Consider the following 20593-nt stretch of genomic DNA (forward strand, 5'->3'; position numbering starts at 1 on the left):
TTTCAGGTTATGGAAAACTGCCAGTCATGGTTTGTTGGAGATATTCTAACATGATGATTGCATGGCACATCCTCTCTAAATGAGTGTAATTGAAGTTATCGGACGTGAAACACGAAGTGCTTAAAACGTGTGATTATATGGTGTTGTGGAAAGTTACCTGTCATAAATCATCATATGAAATTACATTCGATTTGAAGGGGTTTGATAGGGAGGAAATTCAAGTTCGAAAATTTGCTTAACTTTTTTTAATCTTGTAAACTTTAGCATTTATATTTTTTTGTTTCAGTACAGTCCAGACTCGACATATCAAAACCTCGACTATCAAAAAATAGATTGCCCAAAGGTATTCAAAGAAACTTAAATAGTCAAATAGAACATATTTTTACACTATTATTGAGAAAAATGTCAATGTTCAACAACTTTAAGTCAAATTTGAGCGGTGGATTGTCTGTTACAAAACCAAATTAATATTCTCAATATTCGCCGTTTTGACCACCAAAGAACAAAGAAAAAAAGAACTATCAAAAATTAACAAAGTACATTTTTTTATTGTATAGTTTTGGGTCATTGAGCTCAAATATGTTAAAATATTGGCAATCAATCACTCAAATTTTAATAAAACAAAACTCGAGTTTGAAGTTAAATGTGAGAAGAAAAATACATTTTTTCCAGGATAAGATTTTCTCAAATTCCTATGAAACTTTCGGATAATGGAAACACTTTTTTTTCTTTTATCAAGGTCACTCCTAATTAGCTACTTATGCCTGGCACTAACTTCCGTTAACACCTCAATGCATGAACGAACATTACCCTAACAGTTTTAATTAACCCTTTCTATTCTATCCGCTGTCAACAAAGAGATAGGTTCTAAATAAGCACGAAAAACTGCAAATCAATGATAATAGATACCGCTCAAATTGAAAAGCACTATATGAATTAGGTAAAAATTTAAACTCAAAATGACACTAAATTGACAAATCGAAACATCGAGCACGTTTGTAGTCAGGTTTTAGTTTTGGTTCTATCTTCATTACAATTACCAATATTAAAAATTGTACCAAAATTTTCGAAAATCTTTATTAGGCTACAGTAAATTTAATTTCTTTATTTAATTTGTTATTTTGTCTGCCTGTGTGGATCAATCGCACCGCGCACTGGACTCACAGGTCGTAGGATCGAATAAGGAGGCGGACGCAAAACATTCTAAGTGTAAATATCAGGGTGGCCACTCAAGTCGGGAAATCGGGAAAGTCGGGAAAAAGTCGGGAATTCGCCAAAATCCGCAAAAAGTCGGGAAAAAGTCGGGAATTTGTGATTTTTTGTCAAAAAGTCGGGAAAAGTCGGGAATTCTGAGCATACTTGTTTGAAAATTATTTTTTAACTCTTTAATAATTTTGTAATATTTTGTACAATTTTCAAATTGAAGTAACTCGTTTCTGCTTTAGTAATTTTCTTTAAATTTAAGGTTCTTTTCACTATTTCAATGTATTTGAGTATAGAGGAGAAAATCGTGACGTCAGAAATGAACTCAAATCACTCAAAGTTCATTTTGTGAGTGACTTTAACATTTTTGCCTAGTTTGACAGCTACCTTGTCCCCAGTTTTTTTGTGGGAGAGAAAAGGAGGCGAATACTTTATGAAAATCATACCTGTCAAAATTCCTAGCCTCAAAATTTTGTCGCGAGTTGCTTTTCTCCTCTATGGAAAAGCTGTTTAAGACATTCAATATCTTAATGAATATTGGGGTCTTTGTCACAGATTTTCATAATATTTTTTATGAATCAAATGATCGCTATTAATTTTTGTTCATTAAACAAGAGGTAAAGTTAATGAAAAATTAATATAAAAATAAAACCTAATAGATTCTATTTCATTTTGTCACATAATGGAATATTTGAAAACAGATTCCAACTTGAATGTGGCAATGTTTTTTTTTGGTAAATATTATTAATTGTTTAACTAAATTCATTAAGTAATTTAAAATATATTTTTTTCCAAATGTTGCCCTTGAACTTTTTCTGTGAGTATGGGTAAATTACCAGCATGGATAAAGCTTGATTTTCAGTTTTCGGAAAACTTAATTAGGCCGTTGCAAATATTTTTTGAAGTTTATGTCCCTTGACTCTGACCAAAGTCGAGAGGGGGGACAAAAAAATAAAAAAGTATAAAAATTGAAATTACGAGCCATGTTTACAACATTTTAATGAAAAAAGTGTTTTAAAATGCATTATACACCTGTCCAGTTGTTTTGCAATCATTAGTTTCCAAAATATCTAAGTATTGACGAATATTTTATTTTTTGCGAAAAATAATTTTTTTGCGGTGCTGTACATTGGAATTTCATAAAAATTCAAAACATTTTTAAACAAGCCCAAACATGCTAAATATGATTATCAATGCAGAAAAATGCATTTTAGATTGTTTTCAGTTGATAAGACTTCTATTTTCATGGAAATTTTTAAGTTTTTTGGAAAAATATTTTTTTTGCCCCCTGATTTTTCAGACCAATTTTGAAGGGGGGAGCGACATAAACTTTGAAAAATATTTGCAACGGCCTTATCGGATAAAATCCAAAATTGAAAAAAAAAATACGTTTTTAAAACATAAAGAAAATATTGAAAATGCAAAAAACAATAATCCAAGAAATGTTGAGTTATTGAGAGATTCGACAGAAACGTGCACGCATCCTGGTGGCGAGTAGAAGCACTACGCAACGATGTTCAGAATGACAGCGTGCTTGGAAATATTATTTTTTTTTTGCAGTTTTTGATTTTTATCTCCTTCAAATATATTTTAACGTCGATGAAAGTTATTGTAAAGTGTGGCAATCGCATAAACGAATTGAATGATGTATAAATCATAGACACTGAGTTAATTTGTCATGGTTTTTCGTCAAATTTACCAAAAAGATCTTTTGAAAAATTGATTTAAATAAGATTTATTTGATTGATAATGCTCCTTATGTGTGTATTATTGATAAAACAAACTATTAGAGTCATATTACAGCATAATTACAATAATTTTCTCAAAAAATTGTAAGTTATTCGAATTTTTCCAAAAATTTCCAAAAAATCACCAAAATGCATTTTTAAGGTCAATATTTTGGTCAAACGGGAAGAAAAGTAAAGTTTAAACACTTTTACATAATATTTCATCATTACTTTTAACTTTTGCAACATTTAACTCAAGTTATCTAAAATATCAATCATCTTTTTAGAAAAATCGTTTAAATAAAATACCAGTCACATTTAATCACTACAAATCACCACGCATTATGATCGTTAGCAAAATTGCCACACTTTGCAATACCCCACTTTTCTGAAAATGCTTGATTTTTCATTATAAACGCGATTTTTCCCTAAAAACTGCTCAAACTGTATGGGAGCTGTCATTCCGAACACCGCTGGAACAACAGCGAACCTAGCGGAAAAAAACGTCGTCGAATTCTTCAATTTGCAATTGTTTTGAAAAATAGTCTCATCAAACATTTTGTTTAAAATAAGTGGGAAAACATACAATCATATCAAACTGAATTTTCATTGAAAAAACAAACAGTTAAATACTGACCACTAGATAAATTAACATTGATTAGAAAATTCAATATCAAAAATAACAAAGTTAAAAAAGGAACTTGGCAAAAATTTTTTTTTGTGAATTCCTTGACATTTTTCTAAATGCTTTGAATGAATAATAACAGCAATTATGTTTTAATCATTCTTCGATTTAAAATTATTTAAAAAAAAATGGGATCGATTTTTTAAGTTCAGTTATCTTTAACTTTTTGTCATTTGCAGTTGAAACGAAGTATCAAAAACTATACGTTTGCCAATTTAAAAAATAACATGGAAGTTATAAGTATTGTTGAACTTTCGATTATTTTTTCAAAGACTAATTGTTTGTGTTTCTACTCTGAATCATAATAATGAAATTCAATTTTCGAAGTTTTTTTATTTGTTGTTTAATTTCTGTATTTACAAAAAATGCCTATATTTGGATTTTTTTAAATTCATTGAAATTTTTTTTTCAGTAGTTAGGCCGTTGCAAATATTTTTTGAAGTTCATGTCCCTCGGCTCTGACCAAAGTCGAGGAGGGGATAAAAAATAAAAAAAAAATATGAAAAATGAAATTACAAGCCTAGGTTTCAACATTTGAATGAAAAAAGTGTTTTAAATGCATTTTACAGGCGTACAGTTGCTTTCCAATCATAAGTTTTGAAAATATCGAGGTATTGACGGATTTTTTTTTTTCGCAAAAAAAAAAACTTTTCGTGGGACTGTACATTGGTATTTCATGAAAATTTAAAATGTTTTCAAAGGAGTTCAAACATGCTAAATATGATTATAAACGCGGGAAAATGCATTTTAACTGGTTTTCAGTTGATTAAACTTTAAATTTCATTAAAATTTTGAAGTTTTTCGAAAAAATATTTTTTTTGCCCCCTGATATTCAGGCCTTGAAGGGGCGGGCGACATAAAATTTGAAAAATATTTGCAACGGCCTTAATATTGACTTTACTTATAGAATGTTTTTTGTTTCAAATCATTCTTTAGATAACAAATGCCTATTATTTGAGCATTCTGGAAAAGTTTGGAAAAAAGTCGGGAAAAAGTCGGGAATTTGAAAATGGAATTTGAGTGGTCACCCTGGTAAATATAGGTAATCGGTGCCCTCTCCCCATGCCATACCATTTTGGAAGCTTTAATTGTACGTCAAAGTGCTGATATGCTAACATTAGGTGCTCGATTAAATTACATGCTGTTCGCCTTATCATCAATCTAACAAATTTGTAAGTCTAGCAGACTTATTGGAGATTCGACAGCAAAAGCACTCAGATAATTTCAAGCCTTAACAGATCATGTTTCTTTAAAAAAAAAAATCAACAACTCATGATTAATGACTGATCAAAAAGCACAGTTTTTGATTAAGGGAAAGCACTGCATCCCCAAAAACTGTGTTTACGAGGTTTCATATATAACCAAACCAACACGACAAATTGTAGATTTGTGTGATTTGAGTTTTATGGCTTTTTACTGCATTAGGCTCCAGCAGGTTTTGGAGCTTTTACGTCGCTCCATGCTTTTTGTTGGTCCATTAGGTGGGTAATAAAAACTAGTTTTTTTATTTATGGATGTGACAAAAATAACGGACCAGCTAAACATTTTCCCATCGTTTTATATATTTAGACAGCAACAAATAAAGTTGATTTTTTCGGTTGTGTATTTGCTAAAATGCTGCAAAAAAAAGGTGAGTTACCTACCCAAAGCTCATGCATGCAAACGCTGTTTTAGCTAAAACGTCAAATTTGAGCTGAAATTAATTGCTAAATGCCCTCGACTCAACAACAGACGCGAATCGAATCAAAAGTTCTGCTTAGATTAGAGCGAAACCGGACGTGCCGAGAGCGCGACGACGACGACGACGACGCGTCGGAATAAGGTCAGGCTCCTAATTGAAGCTGTACGCTTCGTTGAGCCGTGATCCAACCTGACCTTGGAGGGTCGCGGGTTAGTACGATGTGTTAGATTCGGAAATTTGAAACCACATAGAATTAGGAAAATAGCAAGATTTTTTTAAAGTTATTGTTATTATAAATCCAACGAGATAGAAAAACACAAAAAGAAATCTGATTGCTTCCATTGCAAAAAGTTAAAACAGTTGAAAACGAAACATATACATGTTAAAAACATACTAAAATCCAATTCAACTGATTTATTGCTTTTTAAACTAATGTTTACTTCAACAGAAACGAAACAAAGCATTCCAGCACCAACAATTCTTTGTTGTGTAAAAAATAAAGTGTTCCATTTTCTCATCATGACAATGGGCGTCACAAAAGGCAATCGTGCGACGGTAATTTATCGCCGTTGATTACGTTTCCAGCCGACAAAATGTTAACTAAATTGCTCTCGAATGTGTCGTGGTGGTCAAAGTTGCAGGCTGAGAAGTAGAACGCCGGACCGTGAATGAAATGTGATCACTCTTCTTGACGGAAGCCCTGAGGGTGATGGGCTAAAGTTTAATTATAAAATTAAAGTTTAACAGTGCTAAGATTATGTTTGTTATTTTTAGTGTAAACTTGCATTAGACCTTTTATAATGTATTGTTTAAACCGATCTCGTTGTAACCGAGGTTTTAAAGAAAAGTGGCCGCGTATCTACATAACTATTGATCCAATTTTCAAAGTCAAAAAAGAAACCTTTGTTAAAATTCCATTTTTCAATTTCAAAATCACTACTTTAAAGTTGCAAAAGACACCAAATCGATCAAAAAATCTACCGATACAGGGTTTAGAACGTTTTAAAAGCACATTCGTATGGGAGCAATTCTCTATCAAAACCGGAAATGAATTTTATTTGTATTTTTTTATTTGGCTCAAACTTTGTGGGGCCTTCGCTATGACCAAAGAAGCTATTTTGTGTCATTGGTTCACCCATACAAGTTTCCATACAATTTTGGCAGCTGTCCATACAAAAATGGTACGTAAATATTCAAACTGCTGTAACTTTTGAGTGAATTTTATGAGGACTATTGAGAAAAAAATTGGTTTTGATTTTCGAGATTTTTTGATGACTAAAATCCGCAACTTTTGAGCCACAGAGAAACATGGTCAAAAATCTGCCGCCGAGATATGAATTTTTGAAAAAATGTGATTTTTGAAAAAATCGAAATTTCACACAAAAAAAAATTACATGAATTTTTTATGTAAAATTAAATTGTCAACCGAAAAGTACTTTACAGATTTTTTGATAAAGGGCTCCGTTTTCATGATAAAGCCACCGAATGTTTGATTTTAGCGAAATATTTGCAGTTTTTCAATTTTTAAAAATAGTGACCATGAGTGACCATTTCTAAAAATATTTTTTTCGAAAAGTTCAGAAAATTTGCTATAAAATTGTCTAAGAGACATTGAAGATTAGACCTCTGGTTGCTGAGATACAGCGGCTTAAAGAAAAAGAAACAAAAAAATTGAAGTTTTCTAAGTCGCACCCAAACAACCCACAACCCATTTTCAAATGTCGATATCTCAGCAACTAATGGTCAGATTTTCAATGTTAAAACATGAAACATTTGTAAAATTTTCCGATCTCTTCGAAAATAATATTTTTATTTTTTTTTATCAGGACTAACATTTCAAAAAGGCGTTATATTGAATATTTGACCCTTTTGAAATGTTAGTCACTATTTTTTTTTAAAAATTCATAGCTCAGCGGCAGATTTTTTGACCATGTTTCTCTATGGCTCAAAAGTTGCGGATTTTAGTCCCCTAAAACATATAAAAAAAATCTCGAAAATCAAAAAAATACGTATTTTGGGAAATTAAGTTTTTGTGAAAAAAAGTTGATAAAAAAATCAGCAATTTTTTTTTCGTGTACCAATTTTTTTCTCAATAGTCCTCAACAATCCAATTGATCAGAAAATTCACTCAAAAGTTACAGCTGTTTGAATATCTACGTACCATTTTTGTATGGACAGCTGCCAAAATTGTATGGAGATTGTATAAATTTTGAGCCAGAAAACAAAATACAAAAAATAAAAATGGTCGAAATCGGCCGATTTCGTAGAGAATTGCTCATGGAAAGCTTCCAAGTTTGTGAATAAATGAAATACAAAATTAGGAATCACGAAAATATTGGCGAAGAGCTAGAGAATTGCCCAATTTGTACTTAGGTTACTCAACAAAGTATTCCGAATGTATTCCAATAATTTGCCACGATATTCAAACCCGGTCCAACCACTCTAGGATTATAAACAGGCGTGACCGCTAGTGGGAAACCATTTTGTATGTGATTTATTGGCGTGATTCAGCAATTTATTGCACATGCCGGCTCTTGAAAAAACTTCAATTATCAAAATTGCAAAACAATTTCAACAGACTTCAGGATGTAAAGGAAGCCGTCACACCAACATCAGCAAAACTATTGCATTGCAGCTCAGCTACCTCTGAATAAGTACAAAAAACGAAACAATTGTGTCTTGAAGCTGAAGAAAAAGTGAAAACCGGACAAGTGCTAAAATAAAATTTCATCTCCTCAAGATTGTTTTGTTTGTGAACGAAGAAGATTGACACAGCGCTTTTTTATCGTAAAAACTTCGTGGACAGAAGAAGCAGACAGTGAACAACCCAGCTCAGTGAGTTTCAACTGAAAATTGCAGCGTGTGATCGAGCGTGACAAGTGGACCACGTGTTGATTGTCACTCTTCATGAACTAACTGGCGCGTCCCCTCGGAGAACAGTGAGATGTGGACATTGTTCAGCAATTTGTCCAATTCAGTTGCTCAGTTTGGATTAAGTGACTCGTCGTAACGACACAACAAGTGTGTGCTCTCTTTGAATCTCAATTTTTTTAACGAAAACCAAGTGAACCCCGACAATGCCACCCACCGAAGCCACAGTTCCGCTGGCGGAACCGGCCAAGAATCCCCAGATTGTCGCAGCTGGGAACGGCGCAACCCAGAAGAACGGTGTCAACGGTGACTATCGCAGGAAATCATCGACCGTGCCGGCGGGCGAAGAACTTGGCGCGTCGGAGGGCGAATCCGCTGGCAATGTGGCGCAACTGAGCTGGCTCGGAAGGCTTTCGTACAACGTGTCGATTGCGATTGGACAGTTTTTCTACAGGTGAGTGGTGTTGGGACATGGTGGAATAGAGACACCTTAAATGGGTGCTGTAAGTGTGGATGTTGCCACATTTTTCGCATTCTCACTCTGAGCTGGACGATTGCGATGCAGTTCTAGTCATGAGCGACCATGATTTGAAATTCGATTAGTTGGTGTCGGCTGACAAATTTAATTTGAGGTTCTAGAACCCGCTGGATGGACATCCACAGTTATATGCAATGCTTATCAATATTAAAATATGAATAACAAAATTTTAAGACTTTTTTTAAGGATTTTGGGTAATTATTCAGTCACGGACAATTTAACTAAAAATTAAAACTTTGAAAAAATTTGAATATTTAATTAAAGTTCATGAAAAAAAATTTAGGGTACAAAAAAAAACTACAGTCATCCCACATATTCGGAACACCCACATATTCGGAACACTTTTGTGGTAATTTGTCAATAGGATGCAAAATGCAACTTTTCTGCCGACCCTGCTATTTTCAGGGGCTTTTATTTTGACATTCTCTTGCTATTGCACTAGTAAAAGTAGTACTTTTTAAACAAAAACTGCATTTCCAGGCTATTTTATCCAGAGCAGCAATGACTGCCTCCAAATTGCCTGTTCCATGATTGTGGGATGTTATTGTGCCTCCCATAATTGTGGAACACCTGAATTTAACTGATATTTTCACAAAAAAAAGTTATCAGACCATTCATTAAACATTACTAAGCATGAGTTTAATTGGTTTCAGCGTGCGAAGTAATTATTTTGTAAAAAAATATCTACTCCTGGAGAGTAAAAAAGTTTGTTTACATCGTAAGAAAAAAGTGTTCCGAATTTGTGGATTTCAAGGGTCAATGTTTTTCTTTGAAAACTCTGGTCTATACATCAATCGAAAGATCGCAAGAAAAGCTTTCACATGAAGTTGAAAGCAAATCATTATGTTCAATTATCGATTTTCTATGATTTGTTGAACATTGGCCGATCTGTAAACTGTTCCGAATATGAGGGATGACTGTATATTTTACAGATTTTTCTATTCAAAAAATCACAAATGTGTGTGTACAGTCCTAGGATTTTGAAAAAATGGCTTTTTGGCGGGCATTCAAGGGTTTGTTACGGTGGGCATACTGAGCCAAATCCCAATTATGAGCTTGATTGGACGTAACAGGAGCTGGCGCTTTGCATTTGAATTTTAAATGGAATTTAACCCGTAAAAAGAGATTTTTTTCAAAATTGCCGATTTTTGAGGCACTTTGGCTACTGAAGCGATATTTTCAACATCACTTTTGGTATATATAACATTGAAGTTCTGAGCAACCTGGACCTGGAGCAACCCTTCAAAGCATGGATTTTTTTTTTTTTTTTTTTTGAAAAATCGTCTCCGTCAAAAAAGATATGCGTTGCACATCGCGACGCCCGAGATGCCATTTGATTTTGCTGGGACCGTTTTTTCGAAAAAAAAATCCTAACTTTGAAGGTCTGTTCCGGGTCCATAGTGCTTCAAATTTCCGCACAAGTTCTGTCTGTTGTAGACAGGGTTGCCAGATTTTTCAAGTGTCTGCCAGAATAAAGATTCGCCCTTCTCTGTGCCAGATATTGACAGATTTTGCCAGATTTTTCACTTTATGCTAATTTCAAACAATTTTCGATTAATATGAACGAATGAAATTGAAAATTTAATGTGCATTTCTTAAATTAAATGCAAATTCAACATTTTTGAGGCCTTAAAATGAGTTAAACCATCAGAGCTCTACAAACTTTTTTATTAATTTATATCCTCCCTCCCCTTCAACATTTAAATTTATTAGATTGTCGTCTGACAGATTTTTCCTGACCTGGTAATCCTGGCTGTAGACGATAATTATAAGGATAGCAATCAATCTGACGAGCTCAGAAATTGATTTCAGTTGAACAGGAGTTTTACACAAACACACCAAGACTCGATATTTTGGAACCTCCTTTTTTAAATTAACATTTTTTTTTTTCACAAAAACTCAATTTCCCAAAATAAGTATTTTTCATTTACGAGATTTTTTTTATATGTTTTATGGGATAAACACCCGCAACTTTTGAGCCATAGAGAAGTATGGTCAAAAGTTCTACCACCGAGTTATGATTTTTTGATAAATTTAGATTTTTGGAAAAAAAATCGAAATTTCATACATAGGGCCAAACATTCAATATTACGCCCTTTTGAAATGTTATTCCTGATTCAAAAATTCTAAATATTGTTTTCGAAAGGATCGGCAAACTTTATGAACTTTACAAAAAAAAATATTTTCAGAAAAAGTCACTCATGGTCACTATTTTAAAAAATCGAAAAACTGCTAATATTTCGCCGAAATCAAACTTTCGGTGGCTAAATATTGAAAACGGGGCCCTATATCAAAAAACATAACATTGCATAACAAAATTTGCTCATGAATTTTCATTTGCTCAAATTTAATCCAATTCAACGAATCATCGTAGAGGTAAACTTTAATAAGCTTCTAATATGGGGCACTGCAAATATTGATAATGACAAGAAGATGCTAGGCCATTCTCCAGGATGCCCTCGAAAGACTTGCTGCGTTAGGGTTAGATTAGATTAGAAAATAACTATTTTTTTCAAAAAATCATGGCTCGGTGGCGTAATTTTTTACCATACTTCTCTATGGCTCAAAAGTTGCGGGGTTTTGTTCCCAAAAACATACTACAAATCTCGAAAATAAAAATTTTTTTTTGGGAAATTGAGTTCTCGTGAAAAAAAAAGTTTGTTTTAAAATCGGCAAAAAACTTTTTCCGCGTACCTATTTTTTCTGAATATTCCTCAAAAATACCTACAACTTTACCGAAGACACCAAATTGATCAGAAAATTCATTCAAAAGTTACAGATTTTCGAATATTTACGTACTATTTTATATGGACAGCTGCTAAAACTGTATGGAGACTTGTACGGGTGAACCAATAACACAAAATAGCTACTTTGGTCATAGGGAAGGCCCCCACAAAGTTTGAGCCAAATAAAAAAAATACATATAAAATCCATTTCCAGACTTGGTAGAGAATTGCTCATAGGTCGATAGCAAGCAATCTGTCCAGTTTAGAAGTTGATTTATGTTAAAAGGAATTTATCTAAGAATATTTTTTTATCCAAACAAAAATATGATATCCTGGTACAATTTCCGATGACTACAACAAATCCCTTAATGGACGGAATCGACGTAACACCTTATAATGTGGCCCTCTTAAACCTTGCAGTTTCGTCAACGGATCCACAGGCGTGTATCGTTCTTTTTGCGACAAGACTCCGCCTCCCGGGTCTCCTAAGTGTGAAGGTATGGCACGGGGAGAGGGCACCGAATACCTATATTTACACTTAGAATTTTTGCGTCTGCCTCGGGATTCGAACCGGCGACCTCTGGATTGTGAGTCCAGTGCGCGGTCCGATTGATCCACACAGGCCGACATTAATCATCCAAACTTTTAGCAAAATGGCAATCTTTACCCCCTGACCCATAACAACAGGAAATCTGCTGTATCATTTCGAATCAGCAAATCGCGCTAAAATCAGTCTAACACGGTAGAGCGGCCTCAATGCATTACTTAATCTGTCTCGAGTTTTGTGTCGGTCGATGTTAAACGAAGCACCTGGAAACCCCCCCACACACACACACACCTTATTATAAGAGGAAGCATAAAGAGTGCAAACACAAGGGGAACAACTTCTAAACGACCCTTCTTCTCCTTCTTCTTCAGTCTAGTGGGTGTACTTGAGACTGATTTGACGCACATCGAAGATCAACACCCCGAGGGGCGGTTTCATTAATCTTTGGATGATTGGCGATTTTTGTTTTTGCAATGAACTGTCAAAATTGAGAGAGAGAAAAAACTGAGATCATCTTTCTGTCTCAATTTGACTCTGAGTTTTTTTTAATGAAATTCGCTTACATCGAATATATTTGATAATTTACATTGACTGAACTTAATTTTTGTCATCCAAACTCAACAGGGTTTTCTGATAGTATAGTATTGTATCCCTGGGTCCTGTCTCGGTGGAGTCACTGGTAGGTAGTTGGACTCACAATCCAAAAGTCGTCAGTTCAAATCCCGGGGTGAATGGAAGCTTAGGTGTAAAGAGAGATTTGCTATTGCCTCAACAACCAAGCCTTCGGACACCTAGCTTCGAGTAGGAATCTCGCAATCGAGAGCGCCAAGGCAGTGCTATAGAGCGAACAGTTTATTTTTTTTAATTTAATATGCACCCATTACACTAACCGGAAGTTCAAAAACCATGTCCTCAAATGCTTAAATTTTGACCACCTCGCGTCCAACCACGGCCATTGCGCTGCCATGACATTGTGTGTACGTTTGAATCGGTTGGCGCTAAATTAATTCCGTTTACCTTTGCACACGGCGTGTCACACGTGTTTTCGTTATTTTTTTTTAAACTTTGTTGCGGTAGGTTTGAAAGTCAAGGTCGCATTAGCTCTAAGACGGACATGGTTCCACTGGTATCGCCATACGTAGGCTAATCCAGCCGGCATTAGACGATAGCGTGTCTTGGACAGATAAACATCGCTGGCCGAAAGTAAACAAACACTCAAATGGAGACAACGAACGATGGAGCATGCGGATCGCGTTTACACCCAAACGACGTACTCTTGGCAACGAGTGTGAATTGGGAACTAAAGCCCTATGTAAATTTTTATGAACAACGCTAAAAAACACGATTTAAAACCATTTCTGATCACTTTTTTTTATTTACTGCAAAAAAAAAAATATTGGCAAGACAACATTTTTTCGATGGATCAACTATGGTCCCCTTGGAACGAGCTGTCAAGTAGGAGCTTTTCTGTCAAGAAGGACCGCGAGGTTAATTTTTCAAAATTGATTTAAAAATCCATTTTAAACTCTTTGTGGTCGTACAAAGGTTCATTGTACTCAGAAAAATAAGCTTAATCGCTGTAAACAATAATATCAGCAATCTAAGCTTCATTTTAGGACCCAATTTGACATTGATCTTGTTTTATTGCGTTTCGGTTCCCCCCCTTCCCCCCCCCCCCCCACCCACTAACATCTACACACAAGATCCTCTGTAATTACTATTAGTTTTAAGTAAAATATAATTACAAAAGCCGACTCGGTCCTAACCAGGTCCCAGCACCGAAAAGGACCTACTAAAAATAATTTTATGGAAAAAGACTACTTGGATTAAGAATAAATTTGTAATTCTTTACCACTTTTGAGGAATACAATATAATTATTATTTATAAATTTAAATTAGAAATGTTAAAAAGCTGAAAAATATTATTCAGGCAAATTTATTAAATATAAAGAATGTCAAAAAATCAAGCAATTCACATTTGCGTGTATCGTTAATCACCCGTTAACTACCTTGTTGGCTTGATGCGCTCATTCGAGGCTAATATTTGGCGTAAGCAAATGTTTACCCACAAAATTTGACAATTAGAATGCAAACACGGAATCGAACTTCCAGGTATTTCGATAAATTTTTGGCAAGTCATTTTGAAACTTGTTGCAGTGTTCGTACTGTTTGTCTATGTTCGATTTAACCGAAAATATTATTTTAATAATATAATGTATGTTTTGTTGGCAATAGATACGCAAGTGTCGCAGTGGTCCGTGTCTGTTCACAGTAAAAAAAAATATGTTTTGTTGGCAAATTAAAAAAGTGATGGAGTAAAAAAGAAGTATTAATAGATTTTTTACTCCATTAAAACTGTAAATCGGTAAAATAAGAAAATTTATAATTTTGATTGGAAACCATTTTGGAAAAAAAATAACTGTTAACACTAGTGCGTCCATCCCGGGAATTCCCGGGACAAAAATCCCGGGATTTTTCCAAAACCGGGAATTCCCGAATCCCGGGATTTTTTGTATTTTGTCCCGGGAATTCCCGAAATTGAAAAAAAATATCAAATTTTGGTCTGGAAATTCAGGTTTTGTTGTGGAAATAGATGAACAATGATAAAAAAAAAATTAAGCACATATCCAGGGTTTTTTTTTTTATAAGGTCCTATAAGCTTTTGTGTTTTTCATATGTTTATTGGACCTATTCAAAAAAAAAAAATCTAGATATATGCATTAATTTGACTTTTGAGAAAAAATTACCGATCCGTAAATTTCCAAGAGCTTTAAATATTTTCTATTTCATTTTAAATATTTTTGATAAGACTATGTATATTTATGATTATAAATTTAAAAAAATAATATCATTTTAAATATTTTTTTATGAAACATCTTTGGCAAATCAAGATGGATGTATCGAATGAAGACAGCTGTTTAAGTCATTTTTTGCATAATCTTTTGATTTTTTAATTAGTACACCGATCTCCAATTTAATTGTCTCAAATCTCTTGTACCTATTTAGACTGTACTGCCGTTCTACGCATAATTGTCCCATGTTCGAAAAAGTGCAACTGAGAAAAACGCGATTGAAATTTTTCGACCGATTTCTGTGTTTCTACGCATAATTGTCCCGTGGGTCCCGCCTATTCGCCCTATGTGTCCCTAATCACCCCAGTTAGCAGTTTATCACCTTTATTTGTGATTCTCTTGCTTTACAAAAGGTAAACAAGTCATAATGTTTAGTAAAACTAATGATTCCGTGTAAGAAAATACTTGGTGGGACAATTATGCGTAGAAGTTTAACGATGGGACAAACAGACTTGGTGTTGTTTTTAATGAGTTTCCGAACAAAGTACCAGATTTTATGTGTTTTTCTTAAAGTACACATCAAACTAAACTTAAAAATGTCATAAAGTCAAAATCGACCAAAACTGACATGGGACAATTATGCGTAGAACGGCAGTGTAGTTCCGATTTTTCCCAGTAGGTGTTTTTTTTATATAAAACATGAATTTCTAAACTTATCTAAAATTTAACATTAGCTAGTATATTTTTATTTGCTGTCTTTTTATTTGATATTTTAGACATTTAAAAAGATTTTTTATGCTTTTCTTTTCATGTCATATAAAAAAATAAAAATATGTGTTTATAAGAGTCTTTTTAATTTTAATCACATGATTAGGAATTGAACTAGAAACCAAAGCACAACAAAGAACAACAAAAAATCTTTCAAGCTATCTGAAATCTGCTATCCTTGTTTAGATTGAAGCGTAAATTATCACCAATGAATAGTATTGAGCTAATTCTATGATTTTAAGATTGAAAAACATGACAAATATAATTAAAACATAGATTTTATTACTGCTTTAAAAATTTCCCGGGATCCCGGGAATTCCCGGGATTTCGAATATTTTGTTCCCGTTTCCCGGGAAATTCAAAACCCGGGAAAATTGGACGCCCTAGTTAACACAAATATTTATAACCATATTTTTTTCAAACCAATCCTCAATTCCCAAGATCTAAAATCACCTTTCCACATCCATGATTAAATACAAATTTTGTAATTTTCAAGTGATAAAATAAAAGAAAAATACTTGTTATATAATAATTTCCATTCAAGACCAAGTCCACGGATCACAACATGGTTAGGACAACATTTCGACGTTGTCGTGCTATCTTACCGCACGTTGCTTTTTGACGATCCGAGAAAAACGCGAAATAAGAGCACAATAACAAACACGTTTTGTTTGGTTGACTATTCTGTGCAGTTATAATTACAAATAATTACAAACATTTACAGCAGTCGGGCATGTACGTGTGTCAAACGCGTTCTGACTAAAATTTTCAGGATGTGTCAAGATACGACAAGATTTAAACTTCTTTCATATGGAAAGTGACAGCAATACACGGATTTTTCGGTTTTTATTGAATATCTTAGAATTGAAATGGAATTTTGGGAATCTGTGAAGGTCAAAAGGTGAGGCATTGTGAGCTGCGTTCTAGACTCATTTTGTCCCAAACTGCACGTGCGACAAGATAGCACGACAACGCCGATTTGTCGATTTGCTGCTTAATATACTGCACGTGCCTCGAAAATGTTTGAACGACCTTCACCAACCAACCGCGGCGAACCGCGAAGAATTCCAAGCGTTCATGATCATGGTGTGAACCGCCAACGAAGCGGAAGCTCTTTTACTTGTTCAATGCAGCGTGAGTTCAAGCACCTTTTTCGCTGATTGAATAACTATCTGCAGTTCCATTTCGTTTTTCGCGTTACTTAGTTTTGCGATTTAAAATGCTGATATTATTGTTTACAGCGATGAAGCTTATTTTTCTGAGTACAATGACCCTTTGTAAGACCACAAAGAGTAACTGTTTAAAATTGATTTTTAAATCAATTTTGAAAAATTAACCTCGCGGTCCTTCTTGACAGAAAAGCTTCTACTTGACAGCTCGTTCCAAGGGGACCATAGTTGATCCATCGAAAAAATGTTGTCCTGTCAACTTTTTTTTGCATTAAAATGAAAAAAAGTAATCAGAAATGGGTTTTAATCGTATTTTTCACCGTTGTACATAAAAATTGACATAGGGCTTTAGTACCCAATTCATTCAACAAAATCTATCCTCACCTTTCCAGATTGGGCGTCCACATCGCCAACAACCCATGGCGCACGATTGCGCTCAGCTGGCTCGTTGTGGGCCTGTGCGGGCTAGGCTTCTTCCGCTTCCACCAGGAGAAGAGCCCCATGAAGCTGTGGGTGCCGCAGAACTCCAAGTTCCTGCACGACACCAACTGGATGATCGAACACTTCAAGGAGGGTAACCGCGTGGAGACGGTAATGCTGACGGGTTCGGACGTCCTGCGGCCCGAGGTGCTGCAACGGTTGGCCAACATCACTGAGGACATCGTGTCGGTCGCCGTGACCAACAGCAGGGGTGCGACGGTCAGCTGGAAGGAGGTTTGCTTCAAGTATGGGCGGTTTTTGGTATCGAGGAAGAAATTGTTCTAAAAATTGTATTGTTATTTTCAGAGTGCCTTTGATCGCGGAATATACGGCAAAGAGTCGGCGAAGACGTGAGGAAACGGTTGCTCCAACAAAACGCACCAAGAAGCCCAGACCTTTCATGAACCCTAGCGTGGACCTTCCCAACTTTATGTACTGCCCAATCATCAACAGACTACCAGTGGGTTGCATGGAGCTCAGCATACTGGAGCTGTGGAAGTACGATCGCGAAGTGATCGCCGGGTTGACCAAGGAAGACATTCTGGAAAAGCTCAACAGCACCAAGATCAGTCCGGTCACCGGGCACACGATCGACTACTCGGACCTGCTGGGTGGCATCGAGCGGGACGAGAGTGGGCGTATTGTGGGGGCGGCCTCGCTGGTGTCTCACTGGATGGTCCACGTCAACTACAGCGAGGTGGACGCCGATGTGAGTGGAAATGCTGCTGGTACTGAGGATTGGGTCACGGAGGATTCCATGCTGTGGGAGGCGGCGTTCTTGGACAAGCTGCACGTGATCAAGGGCGAGAAGGTCGAGGAAGGATCGCTGTTGTACTACGCTGCGGGGCGCAGCTACGGAGATATCAGTGCGGACTCCATGTTTAAGGACATTGACAAGCTGGTGTTTGGAGGTGTGATCATGTTTGTCTACATGCAGTTGGTGCTGTCCAAGTTCAGCTGGACGGAGTTTAGGATAATGTTGGGCTCGGTGGGTCTACTCAGCGTCGGCATGGGCTTCGTGGCTGGATGCGGCATTGTGGCCCTCATCGGGGTCTCGTACGGCCCTGTGCACACGTGTTTACCCTTTCTGCTGATGGGTCTCGGCGTTGACGACATTTTCGTGATGATGGCCTGCTACCGAAAGATTCACGACACCCACTCGAATCTACCGCTGGCCGAACGGATGGGTCTTACGTTGAAGCATGCTGGGGCGTCCATTACGGTGACATCGCTCACGGACATTGTGGCCTTCGCGGTCGGATCGATTACGGTGCTGCCGTCGCTGCAGTCGTTTTGCATCTACGCCGCGTTTGGAGTTTTAATGATGTACCTGTTTGTGATAACGTTCTACGTGGCGGTTTTCACCCTGGACGAAAGGAGAATCGCTGCGCGAAGAAACTCTTTCGTGCCGTGGGTGATCCACGACGAAAAGTCTACCAGACTTTGGTGCCAGTACGACCTTATGCACCGAGCGCTGAACACCGTCTACTCGAAGGTCATCCTGACCAAGCTGGGCAAAACCGTCATCATTTTGACGGTGGTTATCATGACGGGTCTCAACATTCAGAACTTGCTTAATCTAAGGCAGAAGTTTGACCCGCACTGGTTCATTCCAGAGGACACCTATTACAGCAAGTTTGTCCTGAAAACGCGCCAGCAATTCCCAAACAATGGATACGAAGCAATGCTGCTCTTCGGTAGCTACAACTACACAGCCGAGTTGAAAGGTCTGCTTCACCTTACTCACGAGCTTGAAAATCGCACCGACATCCTGCACACCGTCAATTCCTGGCCTGCGGCGTTCCAGGACTTTGTCCACACCTATTACGATAAGGACATCGGCGAAGTTGTGCTGAGCGAATCGAAATTCCGCGACTATCTGTCAAAGTTCCTGTTCAGCAATGACGGTGGCCGCTACCAGATGAACTTCAAGTTCGCCTCCAAGCTTACCTGCGGAGAACCGGTCCCGAACATAACTGTTACTACCATCGACTTCAAGTTCAAGCCGTTCTCGGAACGCGAGCAGTACATTCCGGCCAAGTACGCCGTCGAGGAGATCCTCTCGCATCATCAGTTCCAATCCGGGGACCAGTACAAAACGCTGTGGGCCAAAATCTTCGGCAACTGGGTCACGGACGAGATCATCGACACCGAAATCTACCGCAACGTCGCGCTCGCCATGGTCGGCGTCATGTTCTGTTCGGCGGTCCTAATCGTCAATCCCCAAATCTGCTTCTGGATCTTCATTTGCGTCCTGCTCACCATCCTCAACGTCGGCGGTTTCATGCAACAGTGGGGTCTTACCCTCGACCTCTGCTCATGTATCGCTCTCCAGCTTGCCGTAGGACTCTGCGTTGACTACGCGGCGCACATTGGACACACCTTCCTAACGGTCAGCCAGGGAAACCGCAACAAGCGAACACTTGAAACCGTGCTCCACATCGGCGCAGCCGTTCTGTACGGCGGTGGATCCACAATCCTATCCCTCGCAGTCCTGTCCGGTTCCGAGGCGTACACCTACCGGACGTTCTTCAAAATATTCCTCCTGGTAATTCTACTCGGCCTGTTCCACGGCCTCGTCCTACTCCCAGTGATCCTCAGCCTGGTCGGTCCTCCCCCGTACAGCGGGTTCGTTGACGATCCGCACAAACTGCCCAGTGACATCGAGAAGGAAATGCAACCCATCACCGACGATCAGAAGCGAAACAGTCGCGCGAACGGGAAGCTAGCCCAAAGCGAGGACGAGAAGACACCGATCAACGAGCTAGCTTAAGCGCACAAACCACGCGTTAAGGGCGTTCCATGACTTAAACTTCTAAGTGCTAAGCGTAGTGAGTTCAACGGGAGCACAAAGTGCACAAAACAGCATTGTTCGATATCGCCGCCGTTGCTGCTGCCGAAAAGTGTGGTGCAAGAACGGCAGGTGTGTCGAGAGGCCATTGTGATTCTAATCAATTAAGGTTGGAGAAGTATTATTATTATTTTTCGGAAGTCATTACCTTTTAAGAAAATCTGGATCAGTGAAAATAAAGACAATCTGCTAAACTGGTGCGTTTAGGTTGCATCCGAAATGTCCTCTTTTTTTCTGTAAGCTTTAAGTAGGTTCAAGATTTTTTAATTAAATTTTGAACTTCATTTCGACAGCCAAAACTGAACACAATTTTAGTAAAATGAAAGTTTTAGAAGCTTAATGGGAACATTCTCTATCACGTGGAGCAATAATCTCAATTTTTACAAATGTGTCGATTCTTCAATAACAAACAGCTAACCCCGGGATATTTAGGACTAGACTTCACAAAAAGCTAATTTGATTAATTACGTTTTTCACACGTTCACAAAAGCACCGATGAAAGGTAAGGTAAAATATATGGCAGAATTTTTTTATAATTTTGTGAGTCGTTTACTT

The 20593-nt window shown here is 36.9% G+C and overlaps 1 protein-coding gene across 8 annotated transcripts in view; it reads left to right on the plus strand.

Annotated features, from left to right (window-relative positions):
- Positions 1-20215, plus strand: part of LOC120418171 (NPC intracellular cholesterol transporter 1 homolog 1b-like) — a 29279-nt gene extending 9064 nt beyond the window's left edge. For 4 of the 8 annotated variants that reach the window (XM_052710052.1, XM_052710049.1, XM_052710051.1 and 1 more), the window contains exons 2-4: positions 7875-8621; positions 17100-17432; positions 17494-20215. In XM_052710052.1, the coding sequence (XP_052566012.1) occupies positions 8374-8621; positions 17100-17432; positions 17494-19960 (3048 nt within the window). In that variant the 5' untranslated portion in view covers positions 7875-8373 and the 3' untranslated portion in view covers positions 19961-20215. Of the gene's footprint in view, positions 1-7713; positions 8622-17099; positions 17433-17493 lie in introns of those variants that run through there. The other 4 variants (XM_052710050.1, XM_052710054.1, XM_052710055.1 and 1 more) reach the window with 2 other exon arrangements.
- The last annotated feature ends 378 nt before the right edge of the window (positions 20216-20593 follow it).

The sequence above is a fragment of the Culex pipiens genome, chromosome 3, assembly GCF_016801865.2.
Source record: "Culex pipiens pallens isolate TS chromosome 3, TS_CPP_V2, whole genome shotgun sequence".
Classification (NCBI taxonomy): domain Eukaryota; kingdom Metazoa; phylum Arthropoda; class Insecta; order Diptera; family Culicidae; genus Culex; species Culex pipiens.